The following is a 22,082-nucleotide window of genomic DNA, read 5'->3' as shown; positions in this document are numbered from 1 at the left end:
GGGTGTTGTAGACACAGCTGCAAGTGGGCCCCGGTGGGTTACAACAAGCAGGCCCTTTCCATCCACTTGTCATGGCCGACATTGACTATCAGGGGCTGTCAGTGACCGCCCGGAGGGCACGGGGTCCTCATGCTGAAAGGTGGGCGGTGGGGGTTAGAGTGGAAAATCCAGCTCTATCCTAAGTCCGACCCTGAGAAATGTCCAGAAAGTAGAAACACCCTTCTTCATCTCCTAAATGTTGCCTCCTTTCCTTCTCACCTCCAAGCCCTCCAATCACCCTCCCCCACTCAAACAGACCCCCCGGGACTCTCTGTCCCCAAACTACCTACCTCTTCTCTCTCTCCCACCCAGAAAATGTTCCCCTCCTTCAGGCCTGCCCAACCCAGCCAAGTGTTGGGGGAGGGTGGGAAAAAAAAGCAGGCTCCTCCATTAATTCATACTTAAGAGGAAATGGTTGACGGGACCTGCTAGAACCTGCGAATCAACCTAAATGCCCCTGCGGTTGGTAAAGAATTAAAATTTCTACCAGCCAGACCATGGTCCTTAACCCAGCCTGACGTTACAACCACCTGAGGGGTTTGCGCGTGCCTGCGAGGGCCCAGCCAGACGCTCTCCACGTGGGGGGAGGGGCGACACAGATCAGTTTGGAAAGCTCCCCATGTATTTGATGTCCAGCCAGGTTGGGAAGCCCTGAGTCAAGGGAAGGTTTATGCAGCAGAGGGGCAAGGGGGGACCCGGGGGCTGCTCTTTCTCCAGGACTGCTCAGCTTCACACGCTGGCCACCCCCCACCTCCACTCTGTCCAACATCCATCCTCCATCCACTCCACCTATCCACGGAGCATCTGCTCAGGGCCAGCCTCTGCCCAGGGCCCTGGGCCAGACAGACCTACCTGCAGCCCTTATGAGGCTTGTGTCCTACTGGGAGGGGCCTCATAGGCACCTGGATATGAGACCCTCAGAGCAAGGAGTGCTGACAAAGCCCCCGGAGGGCTGTGGCCTCAGGGAAGGCCCATCCCGCGAGGGCCTCGGGCCAGCAGCAGGAGCCCCGCACAGGAGCAGCCAGCCCGAGGGAGCTGGGGTGCCACGTCCTGGAGCAGGAGCCGGACGGGGCAGGGTGGCTGGGGCAGAGCACCAACGGTCTGTGCAGAGGACAGGGCGGAAGTGAGGACCCTGTGAGCCCGAGGACTGGCTTTCTTTCTCCTGAGACTCACGGAAAGGCGCTGGCCCACTCGTGTTTAGCAGGACTGGAGGTTCCTGAGCGAACACTTCCACAGCGCTCACCACAGTCCAGGGCTCCTCCAGGCCCTTGGACCTTGGCTCAGACCCGCACACCTCCACTGGATCCGGGTTCGAGGATGAGGCCATGGAGGGGGCGTTTGGAGAGCAGGCACCGGCTCACAGCATGAAGTGGGTGCTCACATGTCCATGCGGATTTCGAGGGGCTCTCCTTAGTTGTGGGGGCGGGAGCCATTGCAGCTGCAGGAGAAGACTGGGCCCTGGAGGGCCTGGGCGAGGGAGGCGTCACGGGCTCCGCATCAGAGTCCCAGAGCCCCGAGCCGGGACTTTACCCAGACCCTCTGGCCCCACAGGCAGGGCCCTCCTCTCCTGCTCCCACTGTGTCCTGACAGCGGTGACCCAACCCCTGTCCCAGCCCCCCCCCCCGCACCCCCTTCCCCTCACAAAGGCCAAAGCATGACTGACCCAGCTACTAAGAGCCCACTGTCCCCTGAGTGATAGGGGCCACAGGCGAGGGGCCCTGCTCCCCCACCCCATCCTCCACCCGAAGCTCAGCTGGGGTGCCAATGCCCAGAAGGGCTGGGGGAGAAGGGAAGCCAGAGTGGGCGGGGCTGCCCAGGCAGGAAGTGTGGGGGCCGCAGTGTAGCTACCATCCCCCTGGGTCCCAGGGGCCAAATGAAACTGCCCTTTCTGCCCGCTTTCCTCCCGGGATTCCCAGGGAAGGGGGCGGCCAGAGGAGTTGCTGGGTGAGCCCTGCCTTTTCTGAGTTGGGGCTTTCCCACCTGGCAGCTTTGGGGGGTCTGGGGCAATTCCCTCCCTGCAGTCAATCCCCCACCTGTCTCCGCCACTGGGAGGGGCCAAGGGGCTTTCCCTCCAAGTCCAGGCACGGCTGAGTTCATCCAACCCAGACAAGTTCAGAGGCCTAGCGAATGAGGCCTCTCACAAGGAGCCCCAGAGCCCAGCGGGGGCAGCAAGGTCACCACGATGCCCCCCTCTGCCTCTTAGCAGCCAGATGTGGCCTAGAAGACTCCTTGTCCTCTCCAAAAAGCAACTGGTGTCTGTGAAGTGGGGCGGTAGGGGACAGGCCCCCCGGGCTCCGGCATGGCGCATGGGAAGTCGAGGCATCCGAAGAGCTAGCCTTGCCAGAGCTGAGCCAGAAGGCTGATCAGCCCAAGACCCCTGTCCCCGGGACCCTCCCTCCTAGCCTGTCCCACGCTGGGAGCGGAGCTCCAGGCAGAGGTGCCCTGTGGTGCCCAGGATCCCCCATCCCCACTCAGAGAACAGGAGACCGGGGCCGGAGGGGCAGAGGGCCGATGAAAACGCTGCAGTCCTAACTCAGGGGCTAAAGGCCGCCCTAGCTGCTCCAGGGTCACCTGAGCAGGTGGCATCCCTGGCAGCTGGTTTAAAAGGCAGTTGCAGCCTCCACTTCGGGCCAGAACCTGCATTTGTGGAACGTGCCTGGCCTCCATGCACGTTCAAGTTTGAGACGGCTCCTGGGGCAAGGAAGCAACTTACTCTGAAGTTCATGCCCATGGCCAGCACAGTGGGCAAGGGACCGAGGCAAAAGAAGCTCCCCCCAAAAGAAGGATAGGGCACCTCATTCACCATGAGCATGGACACAGGGGTGTCGCCCGCAGGCTCGCCAGCTCGGACACTGCCCGCTCCCCTTCTGTGGTCCAACCACCTATGACTCCCACCCAAGGGGCCTCCTTGGGCCCCTGCCCCAGTTGGACCTGCCTCGGCCTCCTCCTCGGGCAGCCACTGCCCTGCAGGGACTCCTGCCTCATGGCCCCGCTCTCCTGCGGTCCAGAAGCTTCGGTCTGCACACCCTGCCCTCGGGCTGAGCCCTCGGACACCAGCCCCTGACGCTGCCCCTGGAGGCAGGTGTGCCCCTCGACCGAGTCCGCCCACCCTGACCTGGGCTTGCCAGGCCCGAGATCCCAGCTTGGACTGGGCTGTTGGAGGCTCCCCCGTATTTTCGGGCCCTCCCTGCTCAACCTGCGGCCCCCCACGACACTGGGAGGGCTGACGTGGGGGCTGAGGATGAGCTTCAAAGCTCCCTCTGAGGGTCCGAGGGGAGGGTTCTTTTTGCTTCTTCCAGTTCCTGGTGCTTCTGGTGCCCCTTGGCCCCTCCCAGTGGCGGAGGCAGGTCGGGGATTGACTGCAGGGAGGGAATTGCCCCAGACCCCCAAAGTTAAAGCCAGGCAGCCAGGTGTCGGGGCCCAGGGTGCAGTGGGAGGGTCCCATGGGGGAAGGGTTCCATAAAGGGAGGGTCCCAGTACCAAGTCACCCCGATGGCACCCAGTCTGAGGGGTTGTGAGCAGAGGCTGACGATGGGACGTTTCAGGAAGCTGGCTGGTATGCCCTAAACCCAGGGCCAGTGGGCACCCAGACCCCCCTTGGCCCGCCCCAGCCCTGTGGGCCCCAGGTCACCCCTTAACCTCCCTGCTCCCCTGTCGCCTGAGCATGTCCAAGCTTCCTTTGTTCAGGGCCCTGGGGGCCACGCACCCTGAGGAAGGTTTGAGGCCCAGCACTGCCCTGCTGGCTGGGCGAGGGCATGAACCTGTGACGGTTCATCCTGTTTCCAGAGTGGAGCCCACGGTGTCTCCTGGTTCCGGAGGAAAGCACACAGGGTCCCTCAGTGGGTAGCGCTGGGTCGGGTCAGGGGCTGCCCCGTGAGCCTGTTAATAGGGTGAATCATTGACGAGCCCCGGACATTGGGTCAACCGTGGGCAGACAACCGTGGATCACCACAGAGACATCTGGAACGGAAACACAGGCCCCCGAGTAATGGAAGGCAGCCAGGAGAGCCCCCGCCCCCTACTGCCCTCCACTTCCTCAAGGGAAAGTGTCCAAGCCCAGCTTAAGCAGAGGCACTGTCCCCGTGGGCACAGGGGGACAGCTGGTCTGGCAGGGGGTCCTCAGGGCCTCACCAGCCACTCCCTTTGATTCATCACGGAACCCAGGGCTCACAGAATTTTCCCACAAAGGGACCTCAGGAACCTTTCCCGTCACTTCCAGGGTGGCGATTTCAACCCCAGTCTACCGGGCCAGTGGCTGAGCCGGGTTCCTACCCCAGGCCTCTTCCCTCTGACTCTACATGTCTGGGCCTCAGTTTCCTCATCTTTAAAATGGGCTGTGTCTGTCCTGCCAAAGAGGCTTCCTTGAAGGAACAAAGCCAATGGTGTGTGTGAAGGTGTCCCGGCAGGTGAGGGCCGTGCAACTCACAGGTGTCAGTCCTAGTTGTGGGTGAAATAGTGACCCCTGCCCCAAAAGACATGCCTACATCCCCAACCCTGGAAGCTGCAACCGTGACCGTACTTGGCAAAAGGGCCTTTGCAGATGTAACGAAGGTAAGGGTGGAGATGAGAGTGCCCTGGACTATCTGGTGAGCCCCGAATCCAGTGGCTGGTGTCCTTACAAAAGAGAGGGGCCACAGAGATGCATGCCAGGAATAAGGGTGACCATGGAGGCTGAGAAGGTGGTGATGCTGCCGCAAGCCAAGAGCACCAGAAGCACCAGGGACTGGAAGAAGCAAAAAGAACCCTCCCCTCGGACCCTCAGAGGGAGCTCGGCTCTGCCCACGCCTTGACCTCAGACTTCTGGCCTCCAAAGAAATTGCTGTTGTTCGAAGCCGTCAAGTGCATGCTCCCACCCCAGGGCAGTGGTGCAGCCTGCAGGGCGAGGGCTGCCCATCCCGGGAAGCACGAGGTTCTGCAGCCTCGGACACAGGCCATCGCAGAGTGAGGGCCAGGCTCAGGAGGAGACAGCTGGGAGTCACAGCCCGGCCCCCTCGGGACCACATGTCCTCTGACCTCCCACTGAACCTGGGTTTTCATGGGAAGCAGGCAGAGGAGCGGCAGCCCCCGTAGGTCCCTGCGAGTGGGCACAGGCTTGGCCCCTCAGCACAGACCTGCACTGGGAACCCCAGACATCGGCTGCTATCGGCGTCAGAAGAAATCGGCCTCCAGCCCCACCAAGCTCGACTCTCTTTTCCCCACCATCTGAAGGCCATTTCCAGGCCAGCGTGGAGCCTCAACAGTCCTGCAAACGTGCCTGTTTGGGTGGGGGGCAGGGGGAGCTCCGGCTCCACCTGGGTCCTCCGGGCCTGATTGGTCTCCCAGGCCCACGTGACCTGCAAAACCACCCTTCAGTGCCAGCAGGGCTCTGTCTGAAGAAGAGTCCCACACCGGCTGTGGGAACCCATGCTTCAGAGCCCCTTTCTTTTTATTGATTTCTGGCTCCTGGGATAAAGGCAAAGTGCTCGCTGGCTCCTGGCAGCTCCTCACAACGGCAAGCTGCTTTTGCTTCTCACTGCCCCTCCTTCTTTGTGACCTTGGGTGCCCTTGAGCACACAGCCCCAGCCTGGCTCCCGCCAGTCCCAGCCAGCATCAGAAGGTAATCAGGTGCCCCGAGCAGCGCCAAGAGCCTCAGGTCTCCCTCGGAGCCCCCGGTACGGAAGCTCTTCTGTGCTGCACACCGGAGAGGCTCCTCCTCGAGGCAGAGAAACGGGCAGGAAGCCTCTGAGTATGATTGTGTCTTTCAAGTGCCAGTACAAAGCGGACACAGAGGGAAGCCAGTGCAGTGAGAAGCAGGAAACAGAGCCTACAGCTTGCTTGTCTGTGGCCATGGCAGGCATGTGTGTATATGCAAACACACACATGTGTGTGGTGTGTTTACATGTGGATTTGTGTGCTTGTGTTGCTGTGTGTTCACGTGTGTTGGGTTGTATGTGTCTGTGTGTGTTTGAGTGTGCACGAGTTGCACTACATGTTTGTGCATGCGTGCGGAGCTTCCATTCTGCCTGTTTTCGAGACAGCAGCCTGCATGCACGGGCGTGGGGCTGCTGCCTTCGCTGCCCCCAGACTCAGTCCCAGATCTTGAGGGAAGTCCGCAACAGCAGAGCTCCCCGGCGCGGCACCCAGAGGCCGGGGTGCTGGCTCTGACCGGGCCACATGGGGTCTGCAGCCTTTGGACAGGCCACCCCTCTCTCAGTCCCCCGCCCGAGTGGGGTTCCCCTGTTCATGGCCCCCCATCTTAAAGGCTGAGGTGGGTGTTGGGTGGCAGGCCTGCCCTACTGAGAAGCCTGCCCTGCCCTGCCCTGCCCTGCCCTCAGAAAGTCTTGTGCCAGCCTGTCCCTTGGCCCCTGGGCTCCTTTCCCTTTTGAACTGCAGTCTGATGTGTGTGCACAGGCTCTCAGCCCGCTTCCAGGTGGCCACACGCAGCCTCTGGCTGGCAGGACCTTTGACCCGTGACCCTGCTACCTCTGTCAGGCTCTGGGGCTTCCTGCCAGGACTGATTCCCCGCCCTGCCCTGCCCCCCGCTGGTCTTTGTGGACGTGACCGAACAGGAAGCTGCCCTGAGTCTTCCCAGGAGAGGCCTGGAGAGCTGGCTGAGGTAGGGGCAGAAGTGGGGCAGGAGGTACGGTGGGGGAAGGCTGTGTACTATATCAATCTGCACAGGGATGATCTCCAGACAGTGACTTCTCTTTTTTCAAACAATGTTACAAACAAGGAAATGAAGCAAAAATCGCTTATCATAAAGAAATACTGCTGACTCCCTGGGTGGCGTGTTGTGTCTCCCTGTTCCAGTCTCCTGTGCCGGGCGCCACTCCCTGAGGTCAGGTTGGGTCTCCCAGTTCCACATTGCCAGCCAAGCCGCAGCAGCCAGGCCCTCTGCAGATGTGTGTAGCTGCTGCTGCTTCCTGCTGTCTGGACCCGTGAAGGTGACCTTAGGGACAAGCTCAGGCCTCATGCTTGCAAGGTCTCGGCCAAGTCAAGGTCTCTGCTGCCACCTGGTGGTGAGACTTAGAATCGCAAGCAGTCATCTGTAGGTTGATGGACAACCCACACACCCCCGCCCCGCCCAATCCCTGGCCTGCCAGGGCATCAGTCCACCACCATCATAAACTGGTGAGGACCTGCCCAAGGTCACACGGCAAGTCACCAGCAGACCAGGAATAAGCTGGCTTCCTCAGTGCCTCCTGACTTACAGGTTAGGGCTGACACTATAAAATCCATCCATAGAAGGGTTCACAGTCCTGCCTTTGAGGTCGGGCAGGCAGGGTAGATCCTGGCCAGGATGTCACCAGTGAGGAGCACAGGAAAGTGACTCAGCTTGGAAACCTGTATGTCTCCCCTAACAGTGGAGCCCCACAAGCTAGCTTCTGGGCGGGCTACCTCGGGGCCGCTCAGCCCCAGTGTGGTGGGCACGGCCTGGCGTACAGTGGCTGCTCAGTTAGTTCTTTTCTTGCTGCTGCAGCTGCTGCTCAAGGTGCAGATGGGGCTCCAGGAGGAGGACGTGGCTCAGTCTTGCTCCAAAATCACGTGACTATGCTCAGGTCTCACGTTGGGTGGGGCAAGGGGGCGAAGCCAGGATGGGAAAGGCAACTTCGGGGAGACTTCTCCCCAACCCTGCAGGCAGCCACTGTTAGCCAGCATCTCCCGAGTTTGCCTGGCTGGAGGCACTGCCTGGAGAATTAGAGGGTGCAGGCTTCTGGCCCCCAGCCCTGCATATCTCCATCTGGTGGATCTGGGTCAGGGCCAGGAGTCTGTATTTGCAAAGCATTCTAGAGGGGCTTTCCCAGGGGTCAGCAGGTTTGGGAGACACTAGCCACCCTCTTGTTTGTGGCTTTTGGAGTGGAGACAGCCCTGTATGCTGGAGTGGGAGGGCCCTGGCTCTGGCGGCCAAGACTGTATGGGAAGTGCCCCCGGCGGGGGGAGGGGGGGGTGGAGGACAAGTGACTGGAGAGGAGCCGGGTGAGGACAAGGGAGCACCACCGGCCTGGCTGAGTCGCAGTGGCGGCTGCAGGGTGTGGCAACCCTGCAGCCACACAGGTGATGCGCTCCAGGTCTGGCACCAGCAGACACAGGTGAGCGTGAAGGAGTGGGATGGGGAGCAGGTAGTCCTCTGGGTTCAAAAGTTCCTCCTGTAGCAGTCCATGGGGCTGGCTTTGAGCGAGGCCATCACAGTCAGGGGACCTCCGATGGCATCAGACTACCCCACCCCCACCGCCCAGGAGCTGGAAGAGCTGAGGAAGTCGGGGAGCCTCGTGTGATGGGGGGTTCTCTGACTTCCCCTGCCTGGGCCAGGCCCTGGAGCTTCCTGCAGATCCCCGAGGAGCATAATCCAGATTCCGTGAGCCTACTGCCCCTGTCACCAGAAAGCCTGCCCAGCCACAGGCTGTGTCCTCGCGCCTGTAGCAGTCAGGTCAGGCCGTGTGGCGAGTACGCAGGCGGGTGGGGTAAACAATAGAAGTTCAGGGTCTCAAAATCTGGGGGCTGGAGATCCAAGACCAAGGTGTCTGCAGGGCCCGCTTCTCTTGAGGCCTCACTCCTTGCCATGCAGACAGCTGTCCCCTCCCCGTGCCCTCACGGGGTTGTCTCAGTGTACGTGAGTCTGTGTCCTGGTCTCCTTACTAGGACACCAGTCGTGGTGGATTAGGCCACACCCTAGTGACCTTCACTTCACTTAATCCTCTTTTCAGAGGCCTGCTCTCCCATACTGTCACATTCTGAGGTGCTTAGGACTTCAACATGGGGGGACACAGCTCAGCCCATGACAAACCTAAACAAGACCTGCAGTGACCACAAGGCCCTCGGCTCAGCTGTGGCTGCAGCTGGACCGGACGGGACCCCAACCCCCAGCTCTCCGTGCGGTGGTGCCCCAGGCTGTGAAAGGAAAGGCACCCTCCAAGGACCCGGGAGGAGCAGGAAGCTCGGAGCACCCCCCAACTCTTGGGCCCTGTCCCCGTGTGGAGGCTGTTCTTACCACCCACACAGGGCACCCCACATTTCCTCCCACGTTGATTAACTGGCAGGAATGGGGGGCCTTCCTGTTGGGAGGGGGCATGGGGGTGACAGGGAGTCTAGGGAGACTCCCACAGGGGTGAGGACCCTCCTTCAGACAGGGACCACACCCAGAGTGGTGAAAAAGACACAAGGGGTGTGTGTGTGTGTGTGTGTGCCAGCACATGCGCACCGCTTCACTGCCTGTTGAACAGCGGTCACTTTTGGAAATTTTTCTCTCATGTGTTCTGCCTCCCGGGTGTCCCTTTCTCCTGGGAGGAGCGTGGGCACCACCCTGAGGGCTGTCTCTGGGCTCCGTCAGCATCCCCAGCGCCCACGCCTCCAGTCCCCTGGGGGGGGCCCTTCCTACAGCCTGACATCACCAACAGTGCCATCCAGACATAGCGTCTGCTGCTTCCGCGCCTGGAGGCCGCTTCTGGCCGCCCCCCTCACCCTCTCTGTGGTCGATGTGCAGTTGTCAGGCCGCACCTGCCCTGCCCAGAGGCTGCAGGGTCCAGGCCTCGTCTCCTCCCGACTCGGGGCGCCTGGGCAAACAGGGAGAAGGCCTCCAGCTCCTGGTGAGGGAGGCTCGGCTCCGATCTCCATGAGCCCCAAGGAGCCCTGGGCCTATTTCACACAGGGAGCAGTGTGCAGGGATGCCTCCCACATGGGGAGCCAGGGCGTGGTGTCAGATGGAGGTGGCCACACTCTGACCACGCTGAAGTGCCGAATCTCATCCCTCAGGAAGCGACCAGACAGGAGACTTACAGGGCACCCCCAAGGGTATCTGTAGAGAAGGCCCCGAGAGGACGGCGGGGGCCAGGATGGCAAGACACCGCCCCCCCGCCCCCGCACCTGGTTCCTGGTTCCGGAGAAAGTTGGAGAAGGGGCCTGATGTTCTCCTTTCCATCTCCCCGGCCTCTCCCCTCATCCCTGCAGATCTGGAAACCCTCTCCCTCCTGTGAAGCCAGGTCAAGGGACTGGACCAGGTGGACCCCTGTGCCTTCTTTACAGCTTTCCACACGGCCCCCTGGGAGAGAGCAGGGCCACCAGACAGGAAGTTGCTTGTGTCACCTGCTCTTTATTGACAGCCACGCCATGCACTGTGTGGTCATGGGTGGCCAGATGCCCCGAGAGCATAGTAGAGACAGGAAGGAGGAGGGAGAGTGGACCGAGGGAAGCAGGCTGCTGAGGGCTGGGCGCACGGGGCCTCCGGTGGATGGATCTTGGGGCCCCGGGAACTGTGGGCAGGCGCAGGCGCGCACTGCCACGGGCCACAGGCGCTGAGCTGAGTCACCCAGAGACAACAGTGGTGTTCTCCTTCTTCCCTTGCAGCCAGCCAGCCAGGCCTATGTCCCCCGAGAGGGTAGGGCTGCTGTCCAAAGCAGGTGGGACAGCAGTCACTCCCACCTAGTGGCTGGTGTCCAGGCCCAGGTCACCCCAAGGTCACAGCACCTCAGGCCGAGGCCCCAAGCTCTCCAATCTACTCTTGCAAACCCTCCTTCCCTCAGAGAAGAAGAGGAAAAGAAGACAAAAGGGAGAAAGAGAAAGAAGACAAACGCCCCACTTTCCAGGGTCCCCCAGTGGATGGGAATGGGGGCAGCAGCAGGCGGGGCTGAGGCTGCGGCCCCTTAGGAGGAAGGGGCCGAGCTGGGCTTCTCCTCCCTGGACACGGGGATGGCTCGCTCGCTGTGGCCGCCATCCACGCCAGACAGCACCTTGGGGCCAGAGAAGGTCAGCATGCCATCGGCGGACAGGGAGCAGGAGAGAGCCGACTGGTCCACGCTGGAAGGCAGGCGGTAGCGACGGTGGAACTCGCGGGAGATGTAGCCGTGGTCGTCCTGGGTAGGGTCGGGGGTGGGGCGCCGTCAGAGATGCAGACCCCGTCAGACAGCACGAGGGACCAGCCCTCCGACGCTCCCCCGGGGCGGGCAACTCAGGCAGGGCTCGGCTGCTGCTGATGGTCGCCCGTGCGCCTCCTGCACAGTGGCCCTGTCTGCCAGGGAGCCATCGCTGCCAGGGAGTCAGCTCTTCTGGCTCATTTCACTCTGAAACCTCATGAACTGTTCTGTCCCGGCCCTGGGTCCGTTTTCCCTTCACCTGTGACCCCACAGAACTCTCAGGCTCGGGGTCCCTGCAGTGCGTGTCCATCAAGGGGTCAGGAAGCCCTGCCTGGGCACAAGAACACCCACTTTTCCTGGACGGGCTAGTCCCAGTTCAGCCCTGGGCCCCCTTCCCTCCTCCTCCAGGTGGAGAGGCTGAGAACCCACAGTGGGGACCAGTGTCCTGGGCTGAACTGGCTAAACAACCGGTGTGAACGCCCCACCCTCTGCCCCCCACCAGGAGAAGCAGACTCTGCCAGCCTTGCCCCGTCCACTCCACATGGGGACGTCACACACCTGTGACCACCTGTGGGTTCGTCCCAGCTCTGCCTGAGACCTTGCCTCCGTCAGCTCCAGTCCCGGGACTCCCTCACCCCCCACCCCCACCCCACCTGGTCCTAGCTGGGGGGCCAGATGGGCCTTGGACCTCCCTGTGCCTGGCCACACCCCCTGCCAACTCAGGATGACAGGGCACCAGCCATGAAGGCTGCCGAAGGGCCAGCGTGTCAACACACGTAAATTGTTTAAAACGCCGATAAACACAGTTGTGTGGTCATCCACAGCCCACCCTCCAGAGCTGGGTCCACGTGCAAACCTGCGTGGGCTGAGAGCTCGCCACCTCAGCACTCAGCATTTCCTGGGGTCCTTCCTCATCCCTCCCCATCACACCGGTGATCAGGACAGAGCCGGGGACAGCCCCAGCCATTCACCCAGCTGCTGGGGGCCCCAGGTGACCCCCCATCCCTGGGAGGCAGCTGTGCTCAGGTGGATGTGGAACCAGCCCCCTTCTCTGGAGGAGCGCCTGGGGCCGGAGCCCCAGAGTCCCCCTCTCACCAGGTTCAAGGGCACAGGAGGGGCCGCAGGCTCACCTGCCTCTCGTTGTGCTTGCCGTGGATCTCCACGAAGTCCTCCTGCACCTTCACCGTGAGGTCCTCCGGAGAGAAGTGCTTCACGTCCAGGAAGATGACGAACTTGTCCCGGTCAGACCGGACCTGAAACCCAACCGCCGCTCACGTGAGTCTGCCTGGGACCGAGGCTGGGAGAGGGAGCTTACTCTGGTCCCTGCCCCGCAGGCCAGAGGGCCCTTGGGAAATGGCCAGTGGCTCCATCCCAGTTATCAGAACAGAAACCGCAGGTCAGAGATCCACCTGTCCTGACTCTCCCCCAGGGGACCAGGCCCCAGGGAGTCCTGACTAGGGGCTGTGTGGCTACTCAGCTGACAGCCGGAAACTGGGGGTTCGAGGTGGTGGCATTTCTGGATGTCTGCCTGGTTATGGCTGGGCAGAGGTGAGGGGTTGGCTGGCTGGCTGGCTGGGTAAGGTTGGCTGGCTGGCTGGCTGGGTAAGGTTGTCTGGCTGGTTGGCTGGGTAGGGTTGTCTGGCTACTGTGTTGGGTAAGGTTGGCTGACTGGTTGGGTATGGTTGGCTGGCTGGTTGGCTGGGTAAGGTTGTCTGGCTGGTTGGCTGGGTAAGGTTGGCTGACTGGCTGGCTGGGTAGGGTTGTCTGGCTAGCTGTCTGGGTAAGGTTGGCTGGCTGGCTGGCTGGGTAAGGTTGGCTGGCTGGCTGGGTAGGGTTGTCTGGCTGATGTGTTGGGTAAGGTTGGCTGGCTAGCTGGCTGGGTAGGGTTGGCTGGCTGGCTGGGAGGACCCAGCACTAGGACCAAGGCCAAAGCCCTGGCGTCCCCTCGTCTCTCCATCGACACCCACGGCCCCGCCCTTTGACACGGACCGGCCCTGCCTCGCAACCCACACGGTGGCCGCTGGAGGCACTGTGCACAGAGCACTCTTACACGCCCCTCTGCCTCACTCACTCAGAGGTTTGTCCGGGCTCTTTGAGCCCCCAGAGTGGATCGGCGTTGTGTCCACTCCGGGCAGGTCTGTGCTTAGACCGTGGGTGAGAGAGGCCAGTGCCTCCAGCACTCGGGACCTGGGGTCAGTCTGGACTCTGGGAGGGAAGGCCTGTGGCTCTCATTGCCTCCCCTCGGGCCTGGCCTTGGGCACCCGAACAGAGGTGGGATGAGCCTACTCTCTGCATCTCCCCTGGCCGCAGAGGGCTCCAGACCTTGGGCAGCTCACCCCCCACCCAGGCTTCCTGCTGAAAGGGGGGCAGGGCAGCTGCTGCACACACAGCTCGCGTCTGCCGTGGAACTTGCCTTGGCGGGGTTGTTCTTGGGGCTTCCAGTCTGTGGTTGGTGCATTACAAACCACATATGGCTCATGAGCTGATGGAGGAAAAGACAGCAGCCGGGCTCAGGCAGGGTCCCCATCTCGGCCCCTCCCCGAAGGCACGGAAGGCTCAGCTGTGGGGTTGCCCACACAGCCTCTGTGTGTTGGGAGGATTTGGAGGGAAGAAGAAAGTGGCCACGTGGCTGTCACCATCCGCTCCATGAAACAAGACGAGGGCTCAGGGCCCTGGTGCCCCCGGCGCCAGGGCTGGCCTTGGAAACCCCAGCTGGTCCTCCAGCCATGCCTAGTCCTCCCCACGACCAGCTGGCCTTACCTCGGAGATGCCTGAATCCAGCACCGTGCGGAAGAGGGACTGACGGTAGTAGGGGCTGATGGTGGACGACAGGAAGGGCAGCAGGTCGTACTCAAAGAGGCCCTCCCCGAAGAACTGGTCGAACAGCCGGCTGGGGTAGAAGGGGCCCAGCGCGCGTTTGAACCAGGGGTGCTGGATGGTGATGTCCATGTTGGGCGTCAGGATTCCGGCAGGGGCCTCCAGGCAGCGAAGTGGGGAGCTGGGCCTCGGGCTCTCCCTATATACGCTGGGGACAGAATGCAGGCATTAGGGGGATTTGTCTGGAAAGCGTGAGCTCATGAGGAAGGCTGTCCAGTCAGCAGAAACGTGGCCCTGGCAGACAGCCCACCACTCGCAGCCCTGGGCTCTGACCAGCACAAAGCGCTGGACGCCAGGGGGTCCCAGGGGGTCTCAGGGGTGCCTTCCCTCAGTGCAGCTTTCTGCCGCTGCACACCTGGGGGGGGGCAAGATGCATCTCCCCATAACTGGGTGGAGGACAGCTGTCCACTCAGTGGTCCTGTGTGACCCCACCTGTGGGTGCTCATACTCCTACATCACGGACGAGGAAACTAAGGCCCAGAGGCTAGACCAGTGGCCCCCAAACCCCACAGCTGTTAGGCGAGGGCACATCGTCATTCAAACCAGAATCGCCTCCACTATGTCTTCCTGTTAACAACCATTCTGCATACTTGTAAAATTCCCAGGGAAGACAGAAAACACCAGGCAATAAAGTGCCTGCCATTCAGTGCCGGGGCCTGTGTGTACCCACACGGGCAGGCTCCCTCAGGTTCACAGTCACGGGGCCTGCCCCCAGGCTCTCCTCCACAAATCACCCCAATGCGGACCCAGCCAGTGAGTGCTCTCCTGGGCATGATGTCCTGACAACCAGGTGCCCGTCAGGCCTACACCTCGCCCCTGCTGTCGGCTTCTCTCTCTGTGGTCCTGCCCACCTAGAGCTCAGGATACATCCCCAGAAGGCATCTGCCACTGGTTATTTTCACGGCTTTTGGTGTTTTCAGTAGCTTGGCCCCTGGGGATCGTTACGCTCAGGTACAGCTGGCCACAGGAAGGAAAATGCTATGCAGTTCCTAGTGCTTATCAGCTAGCTCTGTGATGGCCAGACCAGACGGTAAGAGGTTGCTTATTCATCCCTGGGCCTCCCCCGTCCCAGCCACGTCTGTGCCACGCCCACTCCCTCAAAGCACCAGGGATCCTGGCAGACCCATCTCTCACCGCCGCCCTGAGAGAGCGGACTCACCTGGGATTCAAGCAGGATTGTGTCTGACACATGGAGGACGGAATCAGCGCTTACCGTGGGGATTTCGGAGCGTCCCCGGCATCTCCTGTCCGGCCAGCCAGGCCCCGCACCAAACCCTTCCTCCTGCGTTTCTGAGTGCTGGCCTGGAGGTGAAGGGCCCGGAAACACCTGGAAATGCCACCTTTGCCCTGGAAGTCATCCCCCAGGGTGCCAGGCAACAAGGGCCAAATTGGGGTGCAGATAGGCTGTGCGGTGGGTGTCAGGCCGCCTCCCCAGGCCCAGGCCTGTGGTGGGCCACACGGATGGTGACCCAGAGGGTCCTTGCCAACACTATACGGCAGGTGAGTCCCAACATCCCCCACTTCACAGACCAGGAAAGTGGGGTTAGGAAGTCTAACTCACATGCCCAGGCCCCAAGGCCTGGAGGAGAAGAGGGGCTTTCAGTGCAGGCCCGGCCCAGGCCGGGGTGAGCGAGTCAGCAGGCCAGGGGTGTGGCCAGGGTGGTGGGAAGCCCACACAGAGCCCTCCTGGGTGTGGGGAATTGGATGGAAGGGCACCAGCATCCTCCATGGAGAGGGTTCCGCAGGGCCAGGGAGGTGGCCAATGTCAGGTAGAGCCATCCCAGGGCTGAGACAGAGGGCAACTCAGTAGTGCCGATCCTGTCTTTATGTAAAATTCTGATGTTTTGTTCATCACACAGTTTTGCATTTGTTTTTATTTTTTCAAACATTGCGTTAAGAGGTGATTTGTGCCGATGACAGGTTTTTTGTGTCCCCTGACGTCTGGCACCGAGGGGAGGCCTCGCTGTCTTTGCCCTACACCTGACCCCGTTGCTGTCAATCAAACAGGCCGGGACTGCAGTGGGGGACCAAGTCTGCAGGTCAGCCAGGGGGTGCTGACCGTGTCCTGGGGGCTCCACAGCTCCAGGTGGCCAAGGGTCCACAAAGGTCCTGCCGGCCCTTAGAGGTGTCCTGGACCCCACTCCCAGCCCTGACAAGCCAGCCCCTCTCTGGGCTGGGAGCCATGTGTGAGGCAGGTCAGGGGAGCAGAGTCCTCTTCGGGGCTTGGTGGCACCAGCTGCACCGCTGGCGGGCACAGCTTGCAGAGTGAGCTGGCGCTGAGGCGGCAGGGATGAGGGGCGATGGGGGACATGCTGTTTCTGACACCTGCGTGCGGGTTCACTCTCACCTCACCCCCGCCCCACCACCTAGGCACAGCCCAACAAGGCCCTCGGGTCTGGGACTGGGCTCCTCCTTGAACTCACGCTGGAGATGCCACTTCAGAGCCAGGACCCGTCAAATGCAGGAGACGGAGCTTGGAGACCTGCTAAAGGGGTGTGAAGTCTGCAAAGGTTTTAAACAGTCATAAAACCAACTCAAGGTCCATGTATTTTTTTACTACCCCCAGGTGCTGTCGGCTCTAAACTACCCCCCCAAGCTACCCCTCCTCTCTTGTTAGTCTAAGTTCCAAGGGATCGATGCCCAGGTGAAATAAGCTATTCTACTTGTCCTCGGTTGCTACTCTGCTCTACAAAGTAGCTGTGGACCGAATTAGGAAGTACTGAGCCATTAGGCTCCTGCAAGCCTCTGGTCACAACAGTTTTGTCAACCGATCAATAGATGATCTTGTGTGTTTCCACTCAAAGGCAACTGATTGAACAGATGCCGCTGATTCATTAACATTGAACTCCCAGCCAACGGCACATTACCCATGCCTGAACGAAGCTTCTCTAACACACGCGTTTCCTGCTTGGGGCACATCACAGCCATCCGTCTGGTGCCGAGGACTCGAGGGGCCCTTTGGCACTGCACTCGGGGCTGTTTGGAGTGCTGGGGCCCCCACCATTACACACACAGACGTGGCGCCGTGTGCACTCTGGGAATCGCACTTGCTCACAGGGTGGCCAGGGGCAGAGGGCGGCCTTTTCCAGCTTAGCTCTTGTGCCCGTGGGGTGACGGGGACTCGGGTCTGCCACTGTGGTCAGTGAGTGACCGTGAAAGGGCTGAGTACTGCTTTGGAGGTCACAGGACATTGTGGAAAGCAGGTGTTAAGGACTGAATTGTGGCCCCCAAAATTCATGTTGGCATCCTGACCCCCAGGACGCAACTGTACTTGGAGATGGGCCCCAGCAGGAGGTGGGACTGGGCATCTCTGAGCTGTGCCTTCCTCCCCAGGGACTGTGTGAGCATGCCACCCTTGGCCTGGTGTCCTGCCTCCGCTCATCACCTGCTGGCCTCTCTCCGCAGCTCCCCAACCCCAGCTTCCTGGAGAGGAGCCGTCCCCTCCACCTGTGCACCGGATGGAGACTCCAGAGAGAGCGTAGCTGGCCCCCACCAGCCCCTTCCTGACCCCCCTGGCTACCGTGGCCTGAGAGGCAGGTAAGCTGGCCTGAGGTGGAGAGAGGCCAGCAAAGCCAGGTGCATCCAGCCAAGAGGCACATGGGGCCGTTGCCTGGGGACACTGGGAGGTGACCATGAGGCACTGGCTCGCCCAGGTGCTCCCCAGGGAGACCAAGGCCCAGAGAGCTGCCCTGGCAGCCGGGACACAGCAGGCCCCCTTCGGCCCAGGCTGTCCGGGGCGGGGGGGCATTGCAGGTTGAAGAGAAAATGGGTAAATTTTCTAAAAAGCACACACACAAAAAGTATGCCTCTCCTAAAGCCAAGAACAGGAACTGAATCCAGAGGTGGTTCCGTTGATCCCAGACACCTGCTGAGGCCCTGCCACGCCTGTGCGAGGCGCTCGGACCCCCCACACGTCAGGGGGACTTGGCTGCTTGCACGGACCCTGCATCCTAAGGACTCAGGCCGTCACAGCATGTGAATCTGAGACAGAGAGGGGAGGGCGCCCCTAGAGGCTCAACAAGCTGAGGGTGAAGGGGCCGTGTGCTTGCTTGTGGGCTCAGGTCAGGGTCCTGAGTGGAGGCCGACCCTCTAAAGGAACCAGGGGGACAGTGGGACAGGTGTGGGGTGCCGGGGCTGTCAGGACAGGTCCCCTGGCTAGCTGTGTCTGTGTGTGTGTCTGTAGGTATGTCCCTGCATGTGGTATGCACACATGTCAGCGTGTGTCTCTGTGTGCAGTGTGTGTTGGAGAGCGTGAGCCACAATCCCGGAGATCACCTTTCTCTACTATCTAAACAAATCAGGACCCGTCAGAAATTTTTGTCAAACCCTTGCAAAGCCTGAGGTAGACAGGAAATGCTGCTTAAGGGCGACCCGCCCAGACGTGCTGTCCCCTCTCTCATTGTTTCTGGCCGCCGGCTTAAGCCTGCCCTCAGCAGTTTGGCGTTCTGCTGCCCTGGAGCTGACCGGGCCCTTCCCACACAAAGGCCAGATTTGCTCTGTCGGCAGGATTCCTGTGATGCCGGCAGTCTGCTGGCCAGGCACAAAGCCCAGCACCCCGATCCTCCACCCCAGGGCCCAGGGGGACTCCCCCGTCCATCCACACTGTGTATGTGATGGGCATTGCCGTGGGTCAGTGGGAATGCGGCCAGAGAGGTCCTCGCCCCGACTCTGTGAGGTCAGCATGCTGCCTGGAGAACCCACCGCCAGCCCAACCATAGTCCTTGGAAAGGAGCGATGGGCCGGCATGCCCCCAGCCCCTTCCAGGGCATGGTGCTGGGCTGGAGGTGGCCAGAAGCCAGGTGAGTCTCCACCTGGGTGAAGCAGAATTCTTACTCATCCTTAGCGAGAGAGGAGGCAGTTGGGATTTGGGGGTGCACAACAGCGATCTTGCTTCTGGGCTTGGACGCAATTTCCAGTTGTCCAGCTTTACCTCATTCCATCACGGTCCACAGCTGCCTTGTCAGGGCTTGGTGTCTGGGTGGTTGGTTATGTCCAAAAGGGGGCCCGCATGGCCTGGCCACAGGGCCTGGTCAGTTCCAGATGCTAGTGGCTGCTTGCGTTTCCGGTCCTCACATGCAAGTCTCTGTGCAGATGCTGTAGATCAACCCTGACTCTGAAAACTACCCGTTACTGCTTTGCACAGCATTGTGACTCACTAGCTGTGGTAACGCAGGGGGTCTGCCCTCGGCCCTGGCTCTCACTTCCTTGTGGCTTTGAGAACAGCAGGAAGGTGTCCCCAGGAGTGATGGTTAATTTATGTGCCAATTCGGCTGGGTGGTGGGCCCCGGCCGTGTATCAGACACCTGTCTAGATACTGCAGTGAAGGTGTCTGGAGAGGAAATTGACATGTAAAGCAGATTGCTCGTGGAATGTGGGTGGGCCACATCCAATCAGCTGAAGGCCTTACAAAGAAAGACCGAGTGTCCCAAGAAAGAAGGTTGGATGCTGGACAGTCAGGTTGCATAGGTGAGTGATGTAGAGACAGACAACAGGTAGATCACAGATAGGCAGACAGATGGAAAGGTGGCTAAGCTTTGCCTTTGACCTGCCTCACATCGCCCAGTGGGGCCCATGACCTGCAAGGGCAGATTCTTCTGACACCCTCTCACTGAAACGCCCATGGCTCCCTTACAAGCAGTCACAGGCTCGACCTGTTCACCTTCTCAGTGGTCCATGAGCAGTCACTAAACCTCAAGTGAACTTGAGCCAATGCCACGCTGGGCTCTGGGAACACTTGTCAAATGGTGACCAGCCTTTGTCCTCAGATCCCAGAGACATGGGGGTGCCCGGGGACTCCAATCACCCCCAGTCAGGCTCTGATGCCATGACTCCCCCCAAACTCCTCTCCACATGGCTAAGTCCCGCAGTCTGTCTTTGGGCCTATCCTGGCAGGGTCCCCTGTGCCCTGGACGAGCTGGCCACGCCCCCTTCTCCACTGGGCTTCCTGGACCTAGTGCCCTACTCCTTCCCCCACCTCACAGCCTCCTTCCTCAGGCACTCACAGCAAAGCACTCCAGCCCCACCCCTCCACCGTGACACAACGATGCGTGTCCTTGAACCCACAGCAAAGCACAGGTTAGGCAGAGAGGCATGGCCAGCCCCGCCCCTGCAGGGCTGGCACAGGGCAGCCCCTGGCCCCACTGCTGCCCCAGCACCCAGGTGGCTTTCTGATATTTGGAAGGTGGGGCTGCGGGTTGGGTGGTGGCTCAGCTGCGTGCCCTGCTGGTGGGCAGCACACTTGTGGGGCTCCGGCTGAGAATAATGGGGACCAGGGGCCACAGGGCTGGCAGGCAAGGTGACAGGGTGCCCTGGCTGAGGGTAGGAGAGAGGTGCAGCTTCAGTGATATGCCCACATGCAAACCTGCCTGAAGACCGACACTGGGTGCTGGTTCACCTGACCACCAGGGAGTCCTAGGAAGGGGGAGTGGCGAAGCCCACTCATCTTAGGGTGCAAGACGGGACACTGACTGCCTGGGACCCATGCAAGAGGTGTTATGGTGGTGGGCGAGCTGCTGGGGTGGGGGGGCTGGGTGCCAGGGCAGAGGGGTCCTCCCTCCAAGCACAGCCCAGGAGCCCCCACTGGCCTCACTGCAGCCCGCTCAGCCTGACCTCAGCTCTGCACCAGCATCCCTCCTGCTGGCAGCCCTCTGGCCCCCTCCCGACATCTCTAAACACCCAAAACCTGGGTGCTGTGAATGCAGCCCTGCACTTGCATTGTAGGGGCAGCCTGCACAGGTAGGGAAACCCACACACGGACCCCACTGACACGGAGGGGAAGGGCCTGGACCCACCCCTCCCGCAGCCTCCCTGCAAGGCCGTGGCCCCCAGCAGGCACCTCCCCCACGTGGCTACGCACTGGTGCCCATCTCCGCACGCGGAGCTGCTGGCCTGGCCCAGACCCAGGAGCTGCAGACCAAAGCCGGGCAGAGCGGGTAGGGAGGCCTGTCAACAGACTGACCTAAGGAGACATGTGCTCAGCAGCAGGACCACTGAGAGCTGAAATGTGCCATCGTCTGTTTAAAAGAAACTACAAGTAGCAACCTCTGGGCCCTGTCCCCATGGTGCCCCAGGAGAGGCCGTGGGTGAGGAGCAGGCAATGGACTGGATGTGGTGAGGAATCCCTGGGTCCCCGGGTTGGTTTCCATTTTCCACAATTGCTCTTGACCCAAAATCTGGACAAAAAACCCTTCAGGAAACAACAAGATTTTTTTTCCATTCAAGAATCACTTGCATGGTGGCAGAAGTGGAGAGCTGCCCTGCACCTTCTCTGCCCAAAGGTGGGACAACAGCGCCCCCTAGTGTCTATCACCCAGCAAGCGGACGCTTCTGCTTCCAGTTGCTTGGACTGTTCTGTCAGATATGCAGCCCCAAATGCAGCAAACGCCTGGCATTTGCTAGATCTGACCAGCACTGTTGCCTGGTAAGCACCCACACGCTCACACCACAGCCTGCAAATCTGACTCACCTGGATTCAGCTGCTAACAGCTGTCCCCCAAAAAGGGATCTAATGACACAGGGTCACCAGACTACAGGAGCACCCTCTGTTCGAGGCAGAGGTTCCACCTGTAGACGTGTGTCCTACAAACCTAGGGCCGTACGGGTGTGGAGTCACCAGTGCCTGGGCTCACTCAGGGCAGCTGTGCTTGTGACTGAAAAAACAGACACTAGCTGAATGGGCGCCGAAGAGGGCAGAGTACCAACTTCCACGGCACGGACCATTCTGCCATGGTCTAGAAGATGAAGATGTGTGCACACCGTGTTCGTGGCAGCATGGCTCACAACAGTCACAGTGGAGGCAACGCCAATGTCCATCCACAGACGAGTGGGTAAGTAAGACGTGGAGTACTCCTCAGCTTCGAAAAGGAAGGGCACCCCGGCACACAGCACCAAGGGAGTGGACCTGGAGGGCGCGGCACCGGGTGAAGTGAGCCATATGGGAAAGGATGGGTTCTGCGTGATTCCTAAGTGCAGGTCCCTGGAGGCGTAGGCGTCTGGGAGATGGAAAGTAGATGGTGGCTGCCAGGGGCTGGGGAGGGGGAAGGGGAGAGTATTTAATGGGGACAGGGTTTAATTTGGGGATGCTAAAAAAATTCTGGAGACGGTCGGCAGTGATGGTGGTACAACAGTGTGAGCGCACTTAATGCCACAGAACAGGACACTGCAAAGGGTTAAAATGGTACGTTTTCTGATGCATCTTTTACCACAATTTTGAAAATGAGGCTTCTTTTAATGTTGTGATACATAATTAGGTCGAAGTCGTTACCAAAACATCAGGTGGAAAACAACGTGTATTGTGCGCTCACATTCATGCCGACACAGAGGAAATGCCCATGCAGCCTC

The 22,082-nt window shown here is 60.6% G+C and overlaps 1 protein-coding gene across 3 annotated transcripts; it reads right to left on the bottom strand.

The window, feature by feature from the left end:
- Window positions 1-10,597: 10,597 nt before the first annotated feature.
- Window positions 10,598-20,502, bottom strand: CRYAA (crystallin alpha A). 3 transcript variants are annotated; one of them, XM_037043057.1, is made up of 6 exons: window positions 20,496-20,502; window positions 14,072-14,079; window positions 13,626-13,826; window positions 13,279-13,347; window positions 11,996-12,118; window positions 10,598-10,865 (listed from the first exon to the last, which is right to left on the bottom strand). In XM_037043057.1, the coding sequence occupies exons 3-6, from the start codon at window positions 13,812-13,814 to the stop codon at window positions 10,656-10,658; spliced, it is 591 nt and encodes a 196-aa protein (XP_036898952.1). In that variant the 5' UTR covers window positions 13,815-13,826; window positions 14,072-14,079; window positions 20,496-20,502; the 3' UTR covers window positions 10,598-10,655. The 3 variants fall into 3 exon arrangements, with proteins under 3 accessions (XP_036898952.1, XP_036898951.1, XP_036898953.1); XM_037043056.1 differs by lacking the exon at window positions 14,072-14,079 and adding an exon at window positions 18,264-18,269 and having other exon boundaries at window positions 13,626-13,824; window positions 20,492-20,500; XM_037043058.1 differs by lacking the exons at window positions 13,279-13,347; window positions 14,072-14,079 and adding an exon at window positions 18,264-18,269 and having other exon boundaries at window positions 13,626-13,824; window positions 20,492-20,500.
- Between the last annotated feature and the right edge of the window lie 1,580 nt (window positions 20,503-22,082).

Source organism: Sturnira hondurensis, unplaced genomic scaffold (assembly GCF_014824575.4).
Source record: "Sturnira hondurensis isolate 20B ecotype Veracruz unplaced genomic scaffold, ASM1482457v3 Scaffold0003874, whole genome shotgun sequence".
Lineage (NCBI taxonomy): Eukaryota > Metazoa > Chordata > Mammalia > Chiroptera > Phyllostomidae > Sturnira > Sturnira hondurensis.
Note: the sequence above shows the minus strand (reverse complement) of the source record. Positions and strands in the feature narration are given on the sequence as shown.

Bases quoted from the DNA above. Each gene is read 5' to 3' on its own strand.
- CRYAA (XM_037043057.1), bottom strand. From the start codon at position 13,814: ATGGACATCACCATCCAGCACCCCTGGTTCAAACGCGCGCTGGGCCCC. The intron at 12,119-13,278 runs GCAAGTTCCACG...GTTGGGTTTCAG, and splicing joins CCAAGAACAACCCCGCCAAG to GTCCGGTCTGACCGGGACAA. The intron at 10,866-11,995 runs GTGAGCCTGCGG...GACCCTACCCAG, and splicing joins GCAAGCACAACGAGAGGCAG to GACGACCACGGCTACATCTC.